At 32.8% G+C, this 25454-nt stretch overlaps 4 protein-coding genes across 4 annotated transcripts; 2 read left to right on the plus strand and 2 right to left on the minus strand.

The window, feature by feature from the left end:
• Positions 1 to 707: 707 nt before the first annotated feature.
• On the minus strand, positions 708 to 2092 carry LOC122595355 (translationally-controlled tumor protein homolog). The gene is made up of 3 exons (XM_043767704.1): positions 1991 to 2092; positions 1763 to 1912; positions 708 to 848 (listed from the first exon to the last, which is right to left on the minus strand). Exons 1-3 carry the CDS (start codon positions 2090 to 2092, stop codon positions 708 to 710), a joined length of 393 nt encoding a protein of 130 aa, XP_043623639.1.
• Positions 2093 to 4814: 2722 nt separating this feature from the next.
• On the plus strand, positions 4815 to 9314 carry LOC122596774 (high affinity nitrate transporter 2.5). The gene is made up of 3 exons (XM_043769403.1): positions 4815 to 5965; positions 6134 to 6511; positions 8783 to 9314. Exons 1-3 carry the CDS (start codon positions 5199 to 5201, stop codon positions 9153 to 9155), a joined length of 1518 nt encoding a protein of 505 aa, XP_043625338.1. The 5' UTR covers positions 4815 to 5198; the 3' UTR covers positions 9156 to 9314.
• Positions 9315 to 16666: 7352 nt separating this feature from the next.
• Positions 16667 to 19731, minus strand: LOC122595356 (polygalacturonase At1g48100). The gene is made up of 7 exons (XM_043767705.1): positions 19531 to 19731; positions 18936 to 19064; positions 18480 to 18662; positions 18031 to 18238; positions 17619 to 17700; positions 17378 to 17486; positions 16667 to 17289 (listed from the first exon to the last, which is right to left on the minus strand). Exons 1-7 carry the CDS (start codon positions 19729 to 19731, stop codon positions 16876 to 16878), a joined length of 1326 nt encoding a protein of 441 aa, XP_043623640.1. The 3' UTR covers positions 16667 to 16875.
• Positions 19732 to 20282: 551 nt separating this feature from the next.
• On the plus strand, positions 20283 to 21302 carry LOC122595357 (circumsporozoite protein-like). The gene is made up of 2 exons (XM_043767706.1): positions 20283 to 20349; positions 20806 to 21302. Exons 1-2 carry the CDS (start codon positions 20283 to 20285, stop codon positions 21300 to 21302), a joined length of 564 nt encoding a protein of 187 aa, XP_043623641.1.
• The last annotated feature ends 4152 nt before the right edge of the window (positions 21303 to 25454 follow it).

Genomic DNA, 25454 nt, shown 5'->3' on the forward strand with positions numbered 1-25454 from the left:
CATTTTCAATAGGATATTTAGACCTTTTGTTCCTTCAAGCCCGCGCCTAAGTACAAAAACGTTGGGTTAGGATCACCCCCTTGTTGTAGGAACATACGATTGTCCTCAAGATGTCTTCGTTGTAGCATTTTGTGTCATAATAGCTCTCCCTAACGAAACTGCACAACAATAAGTCATGGCTCCACACAAATATCATTCAAATTTGCCCAACATGTTTGGTCTACTAATACCATGTTGGATAATCTTGACATAGTTTAAGTCGTTTTATGAGTACGTTTTAATTAGTGTCCCGGTTATTTTAATTCCAGGTCTTGTAAGTCATGTTAGTGTCCTATAAGTCGGATATAACTTATTAACAGCAGGTTATTAGAGTCCAATGTTTAGTTTAGTTAAGTAGCCTGCATGTTATTAGTGTTACTAGTAGAAGTGTATGTCTCACATAGTGTGTCATGAGATAATAATGTATGTGAGTCTTGACTGAAACGTGGGTACTTTGTCTCGGTTTGTAGCCATTATTTATTAATCAAATGCAATACATATATCCCATTGAGTCACATAATTCCTCTATGTTATTTCAGTTTATACACATTTTATATATCAAATTTAACACAAACACAACAAACACATCAGGGATAGATTACCATCATACCATTCACTTACTTGGAAACTCAACCTTAATAATAAGAAACAAATGAACAGGAAGAGACTTACAACCGGAAGCTATCATAAAAGTTTAGGAGGTACTTTGCTGCTTCCGACATGAAATTTTGAATAAACGCTTCCTTGTCTCCGGCAAGGGCTTTAACAGTTTTCTTGGAGTACTTCTCGAGATAAGCACCAAAGTCTCTCTTTGACTCAAAATATCAAACCTGTAAGTGCAAAGTTTTCATATATATATATATATAACTATATATACAAACTTTTTAAAACCACATACAGTTATCAGATTCAAACTTTAGACTCAATGCATAACTTAGACTTAATGATGACGAAGAATGTTGCTTTAGATCAATCAAGTATTGCAGCTTGGTAATGACCCAACAAAATTAAAATGCTGAGTTCCTCATAGTTAAGGTATGGTCTTTTTTTTTTATTTTATTTAAATCAATTAATGCATAGCAAATTTGATATAAGGATAAGTGATTGTTAAAGTTTTAATATGCTTAATTCAGAAGGCACACATCAGTAAATAGTTTCTTGAATGAACTATTTTAAAGATGCATCATTTGTATTTTTTAACATGAATATTAAATTTTTATTATGTATCACGCTAATTTAATATATGTTTCAAAAACTCACTTACTCTGAATAACCATTGAAACAAGTTATGACGTAATAAAAGAACATCTAAACATCCAAAAGAAACAACAATATAACAAGTCTTAGTTTCTTGTTATTTGAGTAACCTAATAAAAATTTGTGACAAAAAAAACATAGATATGTAAAATTTATTTAAGGTGTCTTCATGTAAATTTGTGAAAAAAAATCATAGATCTGTAAAATTTTAAGTTCCAATGACCAAAAAAAAAAAACAAAAAAACATATTCCTTAATGATTTCAAGTTAAATTATTACTGTAATATTTAGACCCATTTAAAATATAAACCTATTATGTCTCCCCTCTAGCTATTATATTTGTAAAATTTTAAGGTCTCCATGTAAATTATTTTGATTATAACATAGATCCATGGACACACTTTAGACTTATATAGATCCACCTTTTTTATACTTCAAAAAAAAAAAACAAAAACAAATAAGGTTACAAAATCTAACTTGTAGCCTGAGCGTTTCAACAATGTCCACACCCGTTGAGCTTCTCTCTGTGTAGATGTAGTTGCCTTTTTTACATGATCTTTTCGCATCTCGAGCGTAGGCAACCTACTACTTATATCAACTTCTACTGCTTTCACAATCTTCAGTTACAAAAAAAAACATGATTATCATAGTTATGAGGTACGAGTAGAAACAATATGGTTTCAAGTTTTTCATACATTCCCCTGAGCTTCAAACAACACGTCACCGAAGATTTCCATTTTGAAAAAAGCATTAGAGAAAAGCGTATCACCAGTTTCCTGATCGTTGTAAAGATACATGTTTGAAGATGAATACTTTGCAAGAATTTTTATGTTTATGTTTAAAGAAATACACACACCACACTTACAGAAGCTTTGCTTGGGTTGTTGAGTTTATTCAATAGAAAAGAATTGATTGGGGAGGGATTGGAAAGGTCATGCTAGTACAAATTAGTCATATTTTCTTCCGCCCAATATTGGCAAGAGAAATAATTAAATATACCCTTTACTTTTTTTTATATATAATCTGCATCTTTTTTCTCTCATTCATTTCTGCTCTGTTTTTTTGCTATAGTATCATTAGTTTTTTATTGCTAATGAGATTTTCTTGAGGCAGCCTAATTACATAATTTTAACAATATTGTATTAGTAAGTACCCGAATGTCCAAAGTTGTTATGCAACCAATTGTAAAACATAGATTTGAGCTTGATTGAGGATAATTAATGGTGGATTTAGATCTATATATATATTTGTATGTGTTTGGTGGATGAGAGGAAATTGCAAAATTAGATTTTATTATATGAAATGCCTTTAATTTTCAAATGTCTTGGTAAAGGGGTATTTATACATTTAACATATTATTACTAATATCCTTTTTAATATTACAAGTTTATAGTTAAACACCACAATTATATATTTAATACTACCACCGTACTGCCACTAACCGTTTTTATCATCAACGCTGACCGTCGCCATCACTAAACTATCATTGACATAAATACCATATTGTGCAAATATCGTGTTATTGTATAATGAATAAATTTTTTTCTGAACATTTGTATGATGAATAATGAATGTATTTTTTCCCCGAGTGGAAGAATCTAAAAGGTACCTTGAACCTTGGAAATGGAATCTATGCAAATCTGCATAAAGTCAAACGTTTGAAATATATGCAACTATCATTTAATAAAGGTTGCTACTTTCCAATTCCAAACTTCCACTTGGCATTTTAATCGTTTCAAAGACTCTCATACAAGATATAAAAAATAAACTTACTGTATTACCTTCCACCCATTCGTTAAAAACATTTACCTTTTTTCTTTTTGCATAACAAAAAGGACCGTCACTCCGTGAGAGGCTCATTGTGTGAAAAAAATAATGTTAGTGCCACTTCACTATTTAATCCATCATAGGCTCACCACTTAGTGCATCATCCCCGCTCAAAACAACCTAGACCACCGATATTTTTCTAATTTGTGCAAATGAAATAATAGATACGATTAAAACAAGTTGGTTGGTGTTCATCTATGTCCACACCAAGCTGACCATATATAGACAAGCTCCCCAAACACCAATACTGTGTTGACCACTTTAAAATCAGCTACCACGTAACGTTGCTCGATGCCATAAATCGGATAGCTTCAATGATGTTATAAGAATGTTTTAATCATGGAAAGATAGTCAACAGGTAGCTAGATCCCATCATTTAGGTAAAGTATTCCAAGTTGTTTCCAAATTAATCAACTCTAGCCGCTCTCTTTTTACACAATTCCTACCGTTTTAGGTGATCAATTTTGGTACAACCAAGTTCTAGTATCGAAAACAAATAGCCACGGGATTGTCACTAAATCGTCTCATGAGTCATCATCTTAGGCAAGGTTCTAAAAACCTTTTTTTTTTTCTTTCTTTTTAGCATGATTGTAATTTAGTTTCGTTTATAGAATTAAATTTATTTCCCATAGTACACCAACATGTTGTTTAGTTATTAAAAAGCCATTTCAGCACACATCTAACTGATTCTGTAAAGACAACAAAAACCACCACGTCAACCATGGTGTGGCAACAATACATAATCCTACGTTGTATGTACGTCATGGTCACCTCCCCAAACCAAATGCTATAAGTAGCAACAAACCGATAAAAAAATGGTATACAAATGAAAAAAAAAATTCTTTTAATATGACATATGTAACGGGCCGGAAAAAGAGTTCGTAACTGAAACAACACTCAATATCCCTATATATCCGTTTACGTCTTTTATACATTCAATAAAACATTAAAACCTACTACTTTTTTACTACCAAAACTTCATAAAGTAAAAAAAAAATAAAACAATAAAGAGAAGCCGCCATCAAATCTCTTAAACGTCCGGGGTCTTTAACGCCCCCCCCCCCCCCCCCCCCAACCCACCCACACATCCCAAGCACTGGAAAAATGTTGACCACGATTTATAACGCTTTTCAAAAACATTTGCTTGCGTGGACAAGTAAAAGAGTAAGCCCACTAGAGCCTTCATACTCTTACTAAAGCACACTGAACACTCACCAAATCTTGCTTGAAAGCGGAGTGGAATCAAGAAATTGGCATACCTTGAATCAAGAAAGTGGTATACAGAAACATCTGACCAGCAAGGGTGCTTGAAAGGCTTACAAAGCCCCCCCCCCCCCCCCCCCCCCCCCCCCCCCCCCAAACACACACACACACACATCCCAAGTACGGAATACTTGATAGAGAAATAACAATTAAAGGAACATAAAACTTTACCTAAATAGGTAAACCACTTATATATAGCGAGTAACATTTTGAGATCTTTGTATAGAGAAGTTTGGATAAACCATGTGGGAAACATTCGTTTGTCCGTTTGATTAAACCACTTAGTTGTTTTACTATAGGTTATCGAATTCCAGCTAAGCTCTTTCACCTACTCATGTATATATCTATGTATCTAATATCTATATATATTCTATATACACAAGATACAAGACTTAATTTGAGTAACCCTCCTTGGCTGACTTACTAGACTTAAGTTTCCCACATGCGAGTGTGACTTACAAATAGAAACAAACTCAAAGTGACAAAATCAAACCTACAAAACTTTCACCATTCTCAAGAGCCAATATCTTGCCGTTCACCATTTTCCGACTCTCAAACTTTCTTGTACTTATACCCCGTATATCCTTCTGCCGAATTCCATACAAAAGAAACAAACACCTCAAAACGAACATCCAACTGTTTGTTTCTTTTGTCTTAATTTCTAAAACCAACTTTTTCCTTTTCAGCAAAAGCCTTTCTTTGTACCTTGGTTTTGCCTTATATAACTCCCCCACAACTAAACATCTTTTCCCGTGAGTACTGCTGGTCAGACGACTTATACGAATTAAAAAAAAAAAAAAAAAATCTATATAGATGGAAGTTTCTTATAATCCCGAGATTACAGACCGGAAGTTCACCCTTCCGGTCGACTCGGAACACAAAGCAACTGAATTCCGCTTATTTTCAGTTGCTACACCTCACATGAGAGCTTTTCATCTCTCGTGGATCTCGTTCTTTTCGTGCTTTGTCTCCACTTTTGCCGCACCCCCACTTCTTCCCATTATCCGGGACAATCTCAATTTAACCGCCACGGACATTGGCAATGCTGGGATTGCTGCAGTGTCTGGGGCGGTTTTTGCTCGTATTGCTATGGGGACCGCATGTGATCTTTTTGGTCCCCGTTTAGCATCCTCCTCACTCATCCTCCTAACAGCTCCTGCAGTCTATCTTAGCGCCATAGCCAACTCCCCCGCGACTTTCTTAATGGTCCGCTTCTTCACCGGCTTTTCATTAGCCACTTTCGTCTCAACCCAATTTTGGATGAGCTCCATGTTCTCCCCTAATGTCGTTGGGACCGCCAACGGTCTGTCAGGCGGGTGGGGCAACCTCGGTGGAGGCGCCACACAGCTTATCATGCCACTTGTTTACTCTTTAATCAATTCTCATATTGGTTCGACTAGCTTCACAGCTTGGCGAATTGCGTTTTTCATTCCGGCAACTTTTCAAATGCTTAGTGCATTCGCCATTTTCTTTCTCGGCCAAGACATGCCCGATGGAAACTACGTTAGGCTCGAAAAATCCGGTGAAAAACATAAAGATAGCTTCTCACAAGTCTTCTATCATGCCATCACAAATTATAGGTATGCATATTTATATATGTAAAAAAAATATGCTAGAGCACCAAAAAAATCAAATGTTTTTTTGGTTATTAATTTTCCATTTTATATTGTGATAAGTATGTTTTAAACCGACTAAATGTAAGTCTCTATCAAGTGGGCTAACTTCACAATTTTTGTGAATGAATACAGGGCATGGATCTTGGCATTGACTTATGGGTATTGTTTCGGAGTGGAATTAACAATAGACAACATAATTGCGCAGTATTTTTACGATAGATTTAATGTGAACCTGCACACGGCGGGGATCATTGCAGCCAGTTTCGGGCTGGCGAATTTGTTCTCTAGGCCGGGTGGCGGGATGTTGTCGGATTTGGTTGCCAAGAGGTTCGGAATGAGGGGGAGGTTGTGGACTTTGTGGGTGGTGCAGATGATAGGGGGGTTGTTGTGTGTGTTGCTAGGGAAAATTGGATCATTGAGTGGCTCCATAACTGTAATGCTTGTGTTCTCTGTTTTTGTTCAAGCTGCTTGTGGACTTACATTTGGTGTTGTACCCTTTGTTTCTCGACGGTATGTTCTACACAATCTCATTTTTCTTCTTTCCATTCCAATATATATATGCTCATCTTATCTTATGTTATACATACATATGTATTTTTATAGTTCTAGTAGTGAGTCAAATATGAACTTATTATACTTTTTTGATTATTTTACCACATATTAATAGTATAATTTAAATAGCACACTATATAAAAGTTAGTAATACGAGCGTATATATTGTGAGTACGTATATCAAATGGTTTAATAGGATATTACTTCCCTAGTCAAATAAGTAGAGTAGTAAACATATACAACGCACATTCCTTGTCATCAACGTGTACTCGATAAAAAAGAAAAATATCTATTAGAAATTCGGTACGCTAATACGATGAAATAAATAAAAAACGGTGTTCATTTTCATTTTTTTTATTTTATATTATTTGAAACCGCCATCTTAAGCGGTTTGAAATTCGAACATTACTAATTAAATACTAATGACTAGGAAATAAAAAAACGAAAAAGATTACGAGATAACTTGAACAAGATTAGTAATTTCTTTTTTGAGTTTCGTTAATGACAACTCTTATGACTATCAGTATTAGTAATTTGGGTATTCTGTCATGCGAAATTTTAGGGTTGACTTTTATGTATAAAATACTTTTTATGCATGTAATAAAGTATTAATGAAAAATTATCATTTTTTTTTTTATTCATTTAATTAAATGTCCAGCAACGTAGCTTTCTTTCAAAATGAAGGGATCTCGTTTACTTGGAATATTCTACTTTGAAAAAGTCAACACTTTAATAATAGTCTAAATGTTTGACTTTATAGTAGAGCCCTAACATGAATTTGCTTGCTACACATGACAAGTTAATATTATAATGTAATACTAGCTTAATAACCCGTGTACTAGGCGGACAAGAAAAATGTTTAAAAATAATTTATGATGTACTACGTATTATAATTAACATTTGTGATTAATGCATATACTAATTAGCTATATCTAATTTCTTGTGTTTTAATAAAAGAATTAAAATTTTTTAAAAATTAACTAATAAATGATATCATAAATCATTTAAGTAAAAAAAAAATATATAAGAAATTTTCTAACAATATCAAGTAAATTTGTCTTTATAAATAATGATGTAAGCAAAATCTTTTTTTATTATATATAGAGATTATATGTAATATTTACAATGTGAAAGGAAAAAAAAATTCAAAAAGATCACCTTTTCACATTTAACTTTTTTTTTTGTTTTTGAAACTTTTTCTTTAGAATGATTTACATTTGTTTGTAATATATTTTACTTCATGGCTCATGTTAATTACAGTTGCTATATTAATTTGAAATAATTGTTAGTTAATTTTTTATTTATTTTAATAGTGCAACATCAAAAGTAGATAATATAGTTTATATACATGGGAAATGACAAGACCAATGCAATAAATATTTTCTATTTTAAGTCTTCCAACATTTTCATATCCAGATGTATTTCATAAGATTTATACAATTAAATCTACACATGGTTTGCTTTAACTATTTTCAGAGCTAGCCTCAAACATAATAATAATAATAATAATAATAATAATAATAATAATAATAATAATATAATAATAATAATAATAATAATAATAATAATAATAATAAAGGATAATAAAGGATAAAGAGGGAACCTAACCCTGCTACCATAATTAGATACCAATTGACTCATCCGTATAAATCATATGATGCTGTTACAATACCTTCATTCTAATCCCCACATGATTTACACACCCCGAATAATAATAATAATAATAATAATAATAATAATAATAATAATAATAATAATAATAATAATAATAATATATTGAAAGCTTATCGATTATTTTTCAATTTACATGTGTTATCCTTACACACGGATTATGTTAATATTCTCTGTTTTTATTGGATGTTTTTGGACAACTAAAACTTTTTTTAACAAAATTGAAATTAATTAGGGCTTTAGGAAATTTGGAGTTTGGAGCAAGGTTGTATTAAACAGGGGTAAAGAGGGACAATGTTTTTTGTCTTCAATTTTAAACTTTACCAAGATTTTTAAATTTTGTCTTGTTTAAAAGAAATTTCCAAGAATTTTTAATTTTGATTCCTCTCAGAGTTTTTTCATTGGTCTTAAATTTGAAGTCATAGTTATAATAGCTTTAGCTTTATGACAACCCTTTAGAGATGGTTACAAATAAATTTCCACTCGTAAAAATAAGTAACGACAAGCATTCACATCGACAATTAACTTCATTTCCTAACTAGGCTGATATTATTTCAGGTCACTCGGGGTGGTATCAGGGATGACCGGTGGAGGCGGAAATGTAGGGGCTGTTTTGACACAAGTAATATTCTTTAGGGGGTCAAGATACTCAACAGAAGAAGGTTTAACATTAATGGGAGTTATGATAATGTGTTGTTCCCTTGCAATTCTTTTCATATATTTCCCACAATGGGGTGGTTTATTTACTGGGCCTAAAAAAGGTTGCACAGAAGAAGATTATTATTTGTCTGAATGGTCTACAACTGAAAAAGAACAAGGATTTCACAAAATGAGTATGAAGTTTTCTGAAAATAGTAGAAGGGAGAGAGGCAAAAAAGGTGTTTTTGCTCCAATTCCATTTGATCAAGGAACCCCTCAAACTAATGTATGATTGTATTTTAGACACTTTTATAATTTAATGTTTGGCGAAGAAGTTATAAGAAATGCGCTTTTGGTGCGTATAAGTGATAGTTAATTTGATGACCGCTCCTTGTATTAGTAACACTTGTATATTGTTGTGGGTTGAATACTTGACATGTTTTTTTAAAGAGTCGGTGTTTTAGATACAACACATGTGTAAATAATCTTGTTTCCAATATTTATATAGCAATTTCCTATTGTTCTTAATTTATTGTTGTTAAGTTTTTGTTTTGTTTATCAAGGATGTTAACTGTATAAGCCATAATTATATCTCTAGTTATGTTAGTACCATTTAGAATTTTATAAGTTTAGTCATGATTTCCCCTAATGCTGTTTGTTTAAACTTTTCAACCCACCCACACTTAAAGTTTGGTGAAGAGTATAAAAAACATGGTTTAAACTTTTCATTCATAACAAGATATGCTATATATCAAGAGTTATAATAATGTATTTGAAATTTTCTAAAGTAAAGATTATATAGTGTTATTGAGCAAATTGTAGTAGAGAAACTTTAATTTTAGAGTTAATTACAGAATTCGTCTTTGTCGTGTACCGTCATTTACAACCTTCGTCCTTAACTTTTAATAATTACGTTTTTAGCCATTTTTTCTCCGTCAACACTTTTGGTCCTACCCTGAACGTCCGTTTAATAAGTCATCACGTGCTAATCACGTGAGTATTTTTGTCATTTTCTTTTGACAACACCAAAAGTGAAATTAACTTTAAACTCTTACATGATTCATCATCATATCATTCTTTTTATTCTTCCAAAATTTTCCAAATAATACATAAGTAAAAATATATTTTTGTTATCAACTTATCATCATCATCAAACATAGATAGATCTTCATTTAGATCTTATTAATTTAAGAACAAGAACTCTTTCATTACTTTATCCCCATTTCTTTTATCAGATTTTTAATATCATCCTAACATTCTTGAAACAAAATAACAAGATAGAAAAAAATATGGGGTTAATAGGCTTTGATTTTGTGAACCAATACAACAACCGCCATAACCAACAACATCCCCACTCTCTCTCTCTCTCCCTCCCTCCCTCCCCCTCTCTCTTTCTTTCTTTCTTTCCCTCCCTCCCCCTATTTCTTTCTTTCTTTCTTTCTCTCTCCCTCCCCCTCTTTCTTTCTTTCTTTCTCTCTTCTCTCTCTCTCTCTCTCTCTCTCTCTCTCTCCCTCTCCCTCCCCCTCTCCCTCTCTAGTTATACACCAATATACACCAAAAATCACCTAACGATTTTCTCCGGCAACAACTCTGGTGGTAGTTGACTAAGTATAACCATATAAGAAAAATAAAATAAAAGTTGATGTTGGTGGTGGCCAGTTCTGGATACATGGCTTTGTATTATTATAATTATTATTATTAAAGTGTGTTAAACAAATTTTCAACTTGTGTTTGGATGATGATGATAGAGAAAAGTCTGGTTATGTTTTATGTTGATGAAGATGATGATAGATACATGTAAAGTTTAGAGTCAGATGAAGATGATGATAGATATATGTTAAGCTTAGAATTAGATGAAGATGATGATAGATACATGTAAAGCTTAGAGTCACACTTTTGAACCTATGAAAAAAAAGACCAAAATAGCCATTACATTTTTTGCACGTGATGACTTATTAAATGGACCTTAAGGCTCATGACCAAAAGTGTTGACGGAGAAGAAAAAGTTGGACTAATACTGTAATTTTTTAAAGTTAAGAATAAAAGCTGCAAGTGAAAGTCCACGACATGGACGATTTCTTTAATTAACTCTTACTTTTACGTTCTCGTATACCAATTCAATGTTATTAACGTGGTGAAAAACCAACCAATTAACATTTACCGTTAAAAAATGTTTAGCATTGGTATTAATTAGTGTCATTTTGTAAAGATCTATAGTATATACTACATATGGTTATGAAAGTTCAATAATGAGTTGAGAGAATTTTGTATAGTGAGGTAAATTATTATAAAACAAATATCAGGGAAAACAACATCTTGAGTACTAGATAATAATAAAAGTGATACACGAAGATTCATAGAGCAATATATATGTATTGATGCATGAAAATTATCCGCACAGTGATTTTTAGTTAGAAGAAAATGATTTTTTTTTTCTTTACTTTAACACAATAGTTATTTTATATTAATGAAAAAGAGTTGTAATCAGGAGAAGTCTAATTAAATTGTGAGATCCAAGGGCTAAATCTCAGCCCTTTGATCAAAAGTAATCAAAGCCCAAGATTTAAAAGGGAAAATACATAAACATGGATAAGAAGGTAATTACACATCTCACCTATATAATACCTAATAAAAGTACCCCAAACACATACCACAACCCCCATCAACACCATAACACAGTGATTAACTCCGGCGATTGGCTACCAAAATTGCTTCACAATAACATAAAGTGAGTGGAAAGAGCTCAAGCTTCACAATATCATCCTGATTTGCGCCATAATGGTAAAACCTGCAAATTTTCTCAAACCTTTCTAGATGGCCGTACGGATCATTGTTGGTTACCCCGTCAAACTTCTCTTCCTCCACACTTTTCAAATGACTTCCCTTGATAGAAAAGTTAACCCCGGTGGCTGCAGGTTGAATTGGGTTACCCTTGTTTGCTGGTACCTCCCTTCTTCTTTGACCGTATGGACGGTTGTTAGGATCAACCGATTGTTCGTCTCCCATTTCTCTTACTCTAACTGGTTGATTAACCCGAGGAATTACAGTTGAATCTGGTTTAGGAGTCTTGTCCTGATTATCCTCCTCTTCTGAACTATCACCAGTTTTAAGCAAAGTACCTTTAGAGAATTTGGTGCTTAATGGAATTCCGGACGTTTACTCCTTATTTGAATAATATTGATCCAAGTCTTCGTCCGGTTGGTCACGGTTTTCAGGGTTTGGATCTATCTTGTCGGTGTTTTAGGGCTCCGTGTTGTTTGGTTTAAGCAAGTGTCTTCTGGCTTTCCCGGGATTATATTGAGGACTCGCCAAAGGTCTACCAGAGGCTCTTGTGTTCATCTACTAACAAAGCACCTGCACACGCACCACAAGAAAAACCGTTAACCGCACCAGGAACTAACAAAAACAAAACTAAAACAAAAATAAAAATCTATTTTTTAAAACAAATAACTTCCCCACAAATGAATGTAAGAAATGATCGAATCACAAAACACACAACTACTTATTTCAAGTCCTGGCAGCGACGCCAAAAACTTGATGTGTATTTTCTAGTCTTAAATTTGTAAACACGAAATACCTAGCTACTGACTACTATACAATTGCGGGCAGTGGACCCGTTCATATGCAGTATAGTTGACTTGGTAAACCGAGGTCGAACACAAAGACTTATTAAGCAATTGTTACAATAAAGTGATTCAGATTAAAAAGGGGGTTTTGTGGCCGAATTGCCACGTTGCAAAAGTTAGTAAGATAAGTCAGTAATCCCGTAGGATTAATCGCAAGAGAATATTTGGTTGTTGAATCTTAACAAAGATTTAAAAGGAACACCTACTTGGATCAGCTCACATGCCAATCATCGGGTCTAAATATTACTTGCATTTGTTGAACGACTTAGAAGGTAGACAAAATGAACTCCCGTTATACTTGAAACCAAGGTTGTAAATATCGGTTATCGGTTTATTATCGGCCGACCCCCGATAAGCGATAAATAGGATATATCGGAGATATATCGGATACCCTAAAATGTAAAGGTTTTTATCAAAAATTTATATATATACTAACAATATACATTTTTTGATGCAATACATCAATAATTAGAATATAAATTGTAGAAAAGAAAATAACTACAATTAAAGTTTCGAAATTTAAGTATCTATAGACTAATTCAAAAGGGAAAAACGGTAGTAAAGAAAGTAATTATAATTTACAACTAGAAATTAAAAGATTATTAAAGATTAACTCAAAAATTAAAGAATTAATTAAAAATTAGCTAGAAAAAAATTGAATTAAAAAAAAGTAATAAACCCTAATATTTGATAAAAACCCAGTTTTTTTTTTTATAAAAAAAGTGGTCAATTTTTGTTTTTGACCGATATTTGACCGATAAGTGCCGATATTGACCGATAAGTGCCGAGTTTGACCGAAATTTGACCAAAACGATAAATTGCCCGATAAGTCATTTTTCTTATCGGTGAAGGGCCGATAACCGATATATCGGCCGATAAATCCGATATTTACAACACTGCTTGAAACTTTAATTGCTTTAGATATGATTATTGCTCCCGCACTTAATTTCTACTCAAAACAATTAAGCATTAAGAACCTAAGTTGATTTCATGATTTAATCTTTAAAAGCTTTCTCCCGAATTGCTTATTCGCCTAATCAGACCCCTCTATCATAAGCGTTAAATGAATTTAATTGTTTAAAATCTTTATCGTTGGTTTCTCCTGAACTCCAACGATTTTAAGTTAATTATAGACCGATTAACCGTTTCATAAAGCAATTGACAATGACATAGATTTCTCCCGAACTTCTAATTACAATTATCAATCAAATAATATAAAAGATGAAAACAATATTTAAACCCAAATGAATGTGGATCTTCGATTAAACATATAAACCTTTTTCAACACTTACAAGCAACATTAAATCGACCCTATGACATGATTACTACCCAAGCGGGTGCAAGAGATTTAGCTACTCATAATTAAAACACAAGAACAAACGAATAGAGAAGAAATCATATTATACCAAAATAATTGAAGATAATCCGGTAGCAATGATGATTACAATCCAAGGATGCAAAGATATAAAACCCTAACAACTCGTTTGCTCCAAAAGTCAAGAACTATGAGAAAACTCAAGAAATTATATGCCAAAATTCGTCCCTGAATGCAAAACCCTAATCGTCTATATATACCAAAATCGCGTGTAACGGCCATTAGTGAAGTAATGGCCGTTACCTTTGTACTGCGCGTGTAACTGCCGTTACACTCCTTTGAAATTCTAACTGCCGTTAGTGCAGTGACTGCAAGTTACAGATGAAACCCAAAATCACTATATAACGCCCCTTACAATAGTAACGGCCGTTACAACTTCCAGAATTCATTTCCTTTGTCTTTCACTTGATTTCGACCGAATTCTTCTCCCGTTTCTTCCATATATCATCAAAATTAACCAATTCATTCGTCTAATCAATCTCCAACCTGAAAACACTTAATACACCCTCAAAGCATCGAAAGTTGGATATAAAACTATAAAAATAACGAATAATTGGTCCTAAAATCACGTGGGAGGTATAAAATATGACACATCAATTATAAATCGTATATAAGAAACTTTGGTTTAGACATATAATCAAACACATTATAGGCAATATTGTACCTAACAATAAAGTCAATTAAATAACTAATAAAATTTAACAAATTCAAATGTGAGAATAGATCTACAGTAGAACCTCCATAATTTAATACTTGATAAAATAATAACCTCGATAAAACTAATAATTTGTCCGGTTCCAACTTGGGATCGGTACAAAATTGGACCCTAAGCAATAAAATAATAAGATAATAATTTTTTTGAAACTCCAATGTAAATATACTAGTCCCAATCAAACTATAAATTAATAATTCCTTAAATATTTAAAAATTCTAACATTGTCTAGCAAAAATTAATCTATAGTCACTTGTTTTTTTTTTGGAACTTGGAATTTATATTGAGTTCATCTTTAAATTTTCACATTATATTTAAGAGTTGATGCATTGTCTTCTCGTATTGTAAGAAAAAGTTGTGAAGTGTTGTAGCCGATGATCTCTTGAGAGTTTTTGATATTGTAGTTTGAGTAATTTTAAAGTTTTGTCAACCCACTATACCAATTTTATTGAGTACACCCTTTATGATCTCTCTTATACTTGCATAACAATTTTCTTTGTTGATTGGTCATGGTTGATTTCTTTACACCTTTTAGTTTAAAAGCCATAGTTTATGTGATTTTAAAATTTATCCTTGGGCATATTATAATGAAAAATCTAGAATCATGTACATTGAACTATCTATCTTTAACTTAGAACAATGCACCCAACAAGTTCATTTAATTTAATGTGTGAACATAAATTGAAAATGAAAATTAAAAAAGGGAAATTTTGAAGGTCATATATGAATATCTTTAAATTAATAATTTATTAATTTATCGATATAATAATATTTCGATAAATTTATAAAAAACTTCGGTCCTGATATTATTAATTTATAGAGGTTCTACTGTATGTACAATCAAGTATGATTGACTGAGTAAAAACATATATAATCAAATTTGATTTAGTACATACACTTTGGTTTAGACAATTTAAAAAACACTTTATGGGCAAAACTTTTTAAAGAAATTTTAAACAACAACTAGGATAAAACTTCTTAACATATGACAAAACAAAAGTAGTAGAAAAAAAAAATAAAAATCATGGATTAAAATTGTTTACTTATCTATTTTTTTATATAAAAAACATTAAACTACATAAAATCTTACTCTAATAATATTTAAAATATCATCATCCATTTGTTGTTGTTGCTAGTGGGTTTGAGGTAGAGTTCCAGATTGTAGTGGCGGTTGTTGTTGCTATGGGATGAGAGAGAGAGTCATTGGAGAAAAGAATGCTTGCGAGGATGAGGGAGAGAGGGAAAACAACTTTGTGTGTGTCTGTATGTGTTGATGGTGGTGGTGGTGGACACCGTCCAAGGAGGTAGAGGAGAAGAGAGGGAGTGTGTGTGTGTGTGTGTGTGTTGGTCAGGTTCAGGAGGAAGGAGAAGAGAAATGGGAGATAAAGTTGTTGTTTTTTAGTTGTAAATTACGAATAAACTCATCCGTGTTTTATTTTTAATTAATAGGTTAGTGTTAATTTTAACCATTGATGAAAATAATCCAATTGCTAAGATTAAGCCTTTAGATTTCAAGGAAATTAAATTAAGGATAATGTTAATGTGAAAACAACCTTAGTTCCTAATCGCACGGTCACATATTTAAGTTTTCTTTCTCTATCAATAGCTATCATCTTCAATTCTTTCACTATCAGATAAACGACACCCATATGCACATTGTCATTTAGTAATTTTATTTCCTTACATCCTGCTAAGATTGACTTATTACAAGCAATACCCCCTTGTCCGCTTACCTTGGGTGCAACTGAAACCCACGGCGAAAGGATACTGGTAGCCCATAATTTTGAGCTTATAAGTTATAACGACGTTAAACTTATCTCGGACTAATGTGGGACAGGTTGTTACAATATGTCCTAGGCTAGACAATTTTCTTTTTCAACGGCTGAATATTATATACCACACTAGACATTTTAATTGTTTGTCTTGTCATGTGTTATTTTCTTATTCGGCAGGTCACTTCTATACATTTTTTTATTAACATATCAACAAACACCATTACCGTTCCAAAAAAAAAAAATTCAACAAACACCATAAGTAAAAAATTTAGTTTTAAAGTTTAAACCTCACGAAATGAATGAAACTCGAAAAGATTAACACCAATGGTGACTTTATTTTAGTGTAGTCAATGTTGTAAAAATTTAAACTAAAAAACCATTCACCGACGTGCTATCTAGGCCCTTTACAACCAAAGACTTGGCCCACCGCATGGTCCAGGCCCAAAGTCTTATTCATGCATTAGCATTTAGAATTTCCTATTATGGTACTTCAACATTTACATTTTTACATTACACCCTCTCAACTAACATAGCTCATTAGAAGATCTTGAAAATTTGTGAACCGAGACACCACCACCTTTTTTTAAGCAATAGTTCATGCTAGATGGTATCAATGGACCCTTTGAATTGCCATAAGAGTTTGAGCACAAAGCTTCTTGATTTTGAGATCCTTCGAGAGGGCCTCTCGAAGGTTTTAGTTGAATGTCAGATAGATTAATCCCGGTACACGGCACATCATCGCTACATGCTAAATGTATGGGTTGAGTTGAGAACGTCCCGGTTATTCTCTCAAAGTTTACTTCCTTTATCGCAACTGAGCCCGTTTGGTTTTGACAAAGACTCTTGTCGCAATAGAATTGGTTGATCACTATTGGAAAATTAACATTTGCCACCTGAATGTTTGAAAAAGTAACATTCTTGACCAAACCTATTCCTCCCTGCAACAATTAAAACAAAATGTTAATTGTTAGCTACATAATACAAGTCATTGTTGTAACAAATCTAGCATAATGTACATATATCTACCTGCCAAGTTTTAATCCTTGCTCCATACAAAGTGTTTTGAATGTTTGAATTCTCTACAAGAATATCCGATACACAAGCAATACTTTTATCTTTTCCCAATCCTCCTAAACTGTGGACCAAATAGGTGTATGCAAATCAGCATATACACAAAATAGGTGTTCCAAATGCTAATACATATACTCTTTAACACAAAATAGGTGTTCCAAATAAATTAAAAATTATTTTTGTATCAATGAAGTACCTTATACCATGTCCAGGACCACAGTTTATATGGTGAATGTGAACATTGGAGCATCCAGTTTGTATGGAGACACAATCATCTCCTGATCGACACACAAAGAAACAATCAAAATTTATTGTCTAATGATGTAAGTTATGCATAAATAATCATATAATTTTTCTTATTATTTTTTGATAAAATTGGGTTTTGTTACATTGTTGCTAAAAATGTTGATGTAATTGTAATTCTGTTGTGCAAACCATGGGCTGCCTTAGCGACTTGCTAGGGGTGCCCGAGTGTATCGTTTGTTTAATGAAAGTTCCGTTGGTCGTTAACAAAAAAAACTAAGATTCGTTATCTTTCTCATTTACTTATAACAGCCATGAATATATTAATTTCATAGTCAATTAAATAGGTAACCAAAATTTAGTACCAGATCCGATATTGGAATGCAGGATTTCCACATCACGAGTGTTTTGGAGGTGAATACCGTCGGTGTTAGGGCTATTTCCAGGTGATGAAATGGTAATGTTATCAACTTTGACACCTCTAGAGTTGTCAAATTTCAAATGAACTTGTGGGCTATTTCTAATCGTGATATCACGAACGGTAACATCTTCGCTTGCATAAAATCTCAAAGCCTAATTCAACAAACAACACAATCAATAGCATGTAAAGTTTTTTATATAAGTTTGCCAAATAGGTTTTTATATAAGTTTGCCAAAATTTACTTCTACTGAAAAACTAAGGGTAAAATATAATTCTGTCCATTTTTTTTAGGAAGGGGCCATGGGCCAACCCTCAAGGCTCTTCCCCTGACTTTACACATTTGGTATTATAAATGAGTAACTGAATATTTTACATTAAGCAATTGTATCTTACAGTTGGTTTTATGTCTGAAATGTACTTGGATTTCATTGGTTTCCACCAATTGTAGCCTTGGCCGTCAATGGTACCACTTCCTTGTATCGTAAAATTGTGAACCCATTTGAAATTGATCCATTGGAATAAGTTTGATTTTGACCATGATCCGATCTTTGGCTGCGCTAACAGAGTTCCGTCTACCTGATATTGAATAAAGCGGTACGATTATACTTTGTCGTAAAAATGAAATCAATCCAAACATGAACATTTCACCTAGCTCTTTATATCTTTTAAAACAATTTTTTGAGTTTGTTTGTACTAATTAGTTTTTTACTATATGTAGTATATGATCGAAAGTTAATGAGTTTAATCCGTACGTTATTTTTTAACATATAGAATTGTAAGATGAAAATTAATTTTTTTGATTATTTTACTTTGGAGTTGTGAACCAAAAGTAACAGAACAAAAAGTTACCTGAAGAGTAACATGACCCATGCACGGGCCTTGAAGTGTTACGGGTTTTAGCAAAAACTTGTGACCCGACGGAATTTGTACAACTCCTCCAGGAACTTTACATGCGGCTTTCCATGTAGCTACAAGTTTCTGTACCAAGTATACACAAAAAGTTATCGTAGATGATGATAAATAAGTAGCCGAATCTATTAGTTATGGGCAGTAGCGGACGGGAATTGGAAATTAAAAGAGGTCGATTGGTTAATTGGAAGCTAGGGACCAGAGAAAGTCATGTTGATTTATGTTTTCAAATGGAAGTATATATCAAAAGTTTTGTTGGCTAGAAATTAAAGGTCCGAGTACCCTCTAGGCCTTTACTAATTTTGCTTATGGTTATCGGTTTAAGTTGGTTAGATTAAAAAAAAAAAAAAAAAGAAAAAGGAATTGTAGCAGAAAAGAAGTGCACGTGGCATGTAACGGCCCAAGTCAGCATATCAGGTATTAACCACTTTGGTCTCTGTCTCACGGTTTTGCTCAAAACGCGTCTGATAAAGAAGGTATCTAGCCCCTTGTAAGGAAGCTTTTGTTTTCCTTCCCGGCACATTACATGTCATACCTTAGAGTCATCAGAAACTCCATTAGCTTTTGCTCCAAAAGACAAAATATTGAAAATGGATATGGATGTACAAGAATCTTCATAACCCTTATGATGTTTCTTGCAACCTCTATGGAATTTTCTTCCTTCGATGGATGGTATTATTGTAAGAAGGGAAGAGAACACAAGAATTTGACAAAGAAATAGACTTAAATGTTTCATAACTGGTTACGTTGTATATAACTTGTGTTTTTGTGTTTAGCGCATGCATTAGTTGCGACGGTTTTTATAGTTGATCTTTTCAACTTATATTATTGGACGTTTATAATAAAACAGCCAAATAATTGTGATCTATGCTTTTTGATGTTAAAATTATAAACAAAAAAAATTCTACTTTTGAATTTAAACTATATCTTTTTAAAATTTGCAAGCTTTTTATGTATGATATTATTTTTGGGTAAATTACACAAATGGTACCTGAGTTGCTTTCGAAATTGCACTTTTCGTACCTCAAAGAATTTAATTACGCAAGTCATACCCAGAGTTGGCAAAAACGCACGCCCACCATACCTCCGCCTAATGGACACAAATGGATCGTTAAGTTTCGACATGTGCTGATCACGTGCTGGGGTATAAACGTAATTGACCACCAGGTACCATCCCCCTTCGTAATTTTCCCCCTTTTTATACCTAATAAACGTAAACAAAATCATTTTCATACCCAATCTAATATAAAAACCCTAAAACCTTCTTCTCTTTCTCTTCCATTTCCGATGTCGGGCTCCGGTTGGATAATCCGGCCAAAAGATGCCGATGGTTACGATCTTGCTGCATTATATGGTAAGAAACCCAGATTTAATTTTTTAATTTTTTTTGCTTTAAACCTTAAAATGTATTTCTGGGTATAAAAATCGGAAAAAAAATAATTATTAATATTTTTATTTATTAAAAATCGGATAATCCTACCATGCTGAATTTGAAGTTTCATCATGGGAGTACAATGAAAGTTGAAGATGGACGAACCTTCTATGCTGGTAAGACTACTTATGTTGACCACGTGGACTGCAAAACTTTTTCCTTGCTAGAATTGCGCCCCATTATGACACAATTAGGTTACACTGAAGTTAGTATTAAGTCTTTTGAGTTTGGGAGACCTCACTGTTCTTATGAGTTAGGAGCCATTTCAGTTTGTAATGATGAAGATATACAAAAGTTGTGTATATACACTCAGGATGCATATAAATTCCTGAATGTGTATGTTGAGCATAACCTTGATGCACTTATGTCACCCTCTAGAAGATGAGCCATTATCAAAAGAGGGTAAGTTGTCAAGGAAAATCCATTTTAGCAGATGCACCCATTGTGGCAACAAAGGTCACAACTCTAGAACATGTAAAGGTCAACCAGGACAAACCAGTCAAGGTGTGAACAATAATAGTCAACCAGCTAGGAATCAATCCAGTGGGAGTGAGGCAGGTGGAAATGAAGCTGTGGGAAGTCAAGCAGGTGGCAGTCAGTATATGGGAAGTCAAACAGGTTGCAGTCAAGCTGTGGGAAGTCAACCAGCTAGCAGTCAAGCAAGAACAAGTCAACCAGCTAGCAGTCAAGCAAGAACAAGTCAACCAGGTGGCAGTCAAGCTGTGGGAAGTCAAGCAGGTGGTAGTCAAGCAGGTGGCAATCAAGGTGGTGGCAACAGGCTTGTTAAGAAGGTCAGAAGTAAAAGTCAAAGAATTACAAGGCAAAAGCTTGCCAAAGTTGGCCTGGACCAGGATTGCACAAAGATGATGCTTTAGTACTTGAGTAACTTGTCAACTAGGATTGTGTGTTAAAGCTTTAAGCTTGTTAAGACTCTAAATTATGTTGTGTTATGTATCCTCTTTTGAATATGTTAAGACTTTAAGTTATGGTATGTTATGAATTGTAAGTTGAACTTATGTTGCTTATGTTGTGCTATGAAATTGTAATTTGAACTTCTTTTGCTTATTATGGTCTTTTCGATTTTCATTATTTACATTCAAAACTGCCAATTGTTTTGTCTTCTGAAATCATAATTAACATATTCAATAAAACCATAATATATTACATTACATATTCAGGTAGGATTACAATTCTTACATAAATAACAAAATACAACCAAACTAACCAGATGATTAGATGCATTTACAACTGGAACTACTTAACAGAAACACGACCAACAAGAAAAAAATCCAACTGAATACCAAATAAATCTTCAATCTTCTAGCTTTACTCTCACTGCATTTTAGTTTTGAATCGACTACATTCTTGGACCTCAATAACCCAGGTATGATATCAACTGATCGAGCACACATTGCAGGATCAACCCAATCGATAAACCTACAATTCGACCCCTATATACAAACAAATTTTATTATTTTGTTTTAAAAAATAAAAAAAATAAAAAACAAAAACGATTAACACAACAACATTTTGTGGACAACAATAAAAACGACGCCCAGGGTTAATATCGGTCCATGAAGTTCGAACTATTGCCTTTCTTCCACACCAACAAATCACCATTTTGCTGCAATCGATTTTAATTAGAAAAACCCTAACTTTGAGTGATTTTAGAGAAAGGGGGAAAATAAGAAGGAAATGGTCGTTTGGGGTTTATAAATAAGGGAGGGGTAAAAGTGTACTTTACTCTGGCACATGATCGGCACATGTCGAAACTTAACGATCCAATTGTGTCCGTTAGGCGGAGGTATGGTGGGCGTGCGTTTTTGCCAACTCTGGGTATGACTCGCGTAATTAAATTCTTTGAGGTACGAAAAGTGCAATTTCGAAACTAACTCAGGTACCATTTGTGTAATTTACCCATTATTTTATTCATACTGCTAAATTACACAAATGTCTAAAATGAAATTTAAACTCTCGAAAAAATCTTCTATTATTTCACCCCATAAATGTGAGAAGTGGAGCTAATACCAGATAAATCATCTCAAGTTCAAATATCTTACCTAAAAGTCATCAACCCCATTAGCATGTATAATATTACTAACATATATATTTAATACACCAAAATCAAATTACCTAGCTCTCACAATTTAATACTTGGTATTTTCTTTAAACTAGGAGATTTAACTAGGATGTTTAAACCACTCGTTGCGCGGCGTTGACTATTGTAATTACGTATGTTATCAATACAACTCCATAATCTATTTTACTTAGGTTAGATGATTCAGAAGAGCTCTCTTATCATCATATATTTATATTTGCTCAAAAATTTATCATGTCTACGTATTTATTTTAAAGAGGTACCACAATTACCTTTAAATAATGTTTTCATCAATATCAATACCAAACAAAAACACAAAAAAGGATTGTCACATATCAGATTCTTAATGGGATATACACTAAAAAAAAATCTTTATAAATTAATAATATTTTGACCACGATATTTTTTAATTTAACAAGTCGGGTGTTAATTAATATAACTTCGATTTAGTTGAGACTAGACAAATTATTAATTTTATCAAGACAGTAATATACAGAATATCAACATATAAGGGTTTGACTTTAATATTAAGTTTTACATGTAGTAATAATTAAAAAAAAATTGTAATTATACACCAAACACTACCTTAAAATATACTACCAACATTTAGCTGGTAAGAAAAATATTTAATGACCTTAAGGTCTTAGGTTCGATTCTTTGAGGTGCACAGATCATGTAAGGATTAAGATGAAGTTATTATACCTGCATTATATAGCTCGTACGGGTTAAGTTGATGGGTATCTAATTGTAATTCTGGCTTAGAGTTCTCTTCATTATTTTTTTTCTTTTTCATCTTAAAAAATACTTTGCTAAAAAGGAAAATAAAAAATATGGGATAAACCCCTGACATACAGATTAAAAACCACCTCTTCCATTCACAAAAGCATTTATAACTTTGGTGCATTCTATATGGTTCCGTTATATAAGTTTGTTTGAACCAACGACCAATTAGCTCAATGATAGAAGATATTTCACATAAATTTCTTAGTGATGCAAGATTCTAAGTTCAAATTTTGCTGAGAAGGTAAGATTTTATTGCAATTAAATGTTGTATTTTTAGGTTATTTTATTTGGCAATTTTTCCTCTAATAAGGTATTAAAGATGAGGGGGCTCTATCGCGCTGACCTGATTAAGACAGCGTAAATTAATATTTTTGTTGCAAGCAAATGAACCACACTTTAAAAAAAATAAATATAAGTTTGTTGAAAGTTTTTAGTATGTCACTTATATATTTATCTATTGAAGATACTACCATAATCATGTTTAAAAAGTTTACAACTAAATACAGTATAAAATAAGGGCGAGATGTTAGTTGGATAAGGCATATACGCCTTTAAAATTTGTCTCTTGCTAGAATAAAAATTGGCCGGTTTGCTTTTATAGGTCATATATATGCATGCTTCTTGTTTTTATAGTATTTCTTTACGCTATTCGAGTTTATTAAAAATTAAAAGAAACGAAAAAAAGTATGTTATGTACTTATGTAGCTTCTTAGATACATACCATAATTAATTTTAAAAAACCTTTCTTAGGTTTTGTTTTATTTCTTTTAAGTTGTTATTTCGTTTGATATGTCAAAAGTAGGGATGAGATCGGTATCGGAACCGTACCGAAACAGTACCGAACCGATTAGTATCGATACCGAAAACAATTCAAAGTGAGAACCGAATACCGTACCGATTACATGGATACGGTACCGCTTCGGTACCGGTATTTCGGTTTTGTACCGAATAATACCGAATTTCCATTAGCTAGAAAGCAAAATTCTTGATGAAGACTTCTTATAATCTGTTCTTAATGGTCTAAAAAATATACCATATACTTTTTGTATAAGAGAATTATATGTCCTTATAAAGTTGTCTATAACTTGAAATAATTGTATACGAAAACTGAGTGAAAGTCTATATGGGATCACTGGTAAACCATGAATGATATTTCAATATGCATATCTTAATTTTACAACTTGAATAATTGTTAAATAATGCTTTTGTATTCTAGTAAGCATCTTTTTGATTGATATATAATGATTCAGTGCTAATCTTTGCATTTTTGGCCATAATTTTGCAACATGAATGAAACTGTTTTATTTTACAACAAGCTGGGATAGTATTTTACTTAAATTTCTGAAATACAATAAACTCCATTTAGATGTTACAACTTGATATAAAAATAATAACAGTGGTCGACAACATAACATACATATATAAACTTACTTGAGATGCATTATTAATAGATGCATGCCATTGGTAGAGAAAACGCTCCATCATAAATTAATTCGGTATCCATATTCGGTTTCCCCATACCGAATCAGTACCAAATCGATTAGTACCAAAACCGAATTTGTCCCAAAATGAGAACCGATACTGAAACCGAATCCCTATCGGTACGGATTTTCGGTACCAATACCGGTACGGTATCGGTTAGGTTTCGGTTTTTCGGGTTTTTTCTCATCCCTAGTCGAAAGCATGTGTAGCTAACTCAATAGTGAGTTCTGCCCATGGCAAAACGTTATTGCATAGTGCCATCGCACAATCTTAATGTGCTACTGAATCATCATTATCTTAATTTTAAGAGTTAATTACTGAAATGGTACCTAACGTTTGTGCCATATTACTGATTTTATACATTTCCTTTCGAAATTACGCTTATCATACCCAACGTATGCAAATCTCCACTCGGACCATACCGGAGGCTAACGCCGTCACGTGGCCGTTAAAAACCCCCCACGTGACTTACACGTGAGGGGGTAGAGATGTAATATCACGTTTCTTAATTACCTAAATGGTACCTAACGTTTACACGACATTACTGGTTTCATATCTAATGTTTCTTAATTACTTAAATGATATCTAATGTTTAGTTATTAACTTTTTTTTTTTTAATTTTTTTTATTTTGAAAGGTGAATTCCGTTTTAAATCAATGTTTTA

Source organism: Erigeron canadensis, chromosome 4 (genome assembly GCF_010389155.1).
Source record: "Erigeron canadensis isolate Cc75 chromosome 4, C_canadensis_v1, whole genome shotgun sequence".
Classification (NCBI taxonomy): domain Eukaryota; kingdom Viridiplantae; phylum Streptophyta; class Magnoliopsida; order Asterales; family Asteraceae; genus Erigeron; species Erigeron canadensis.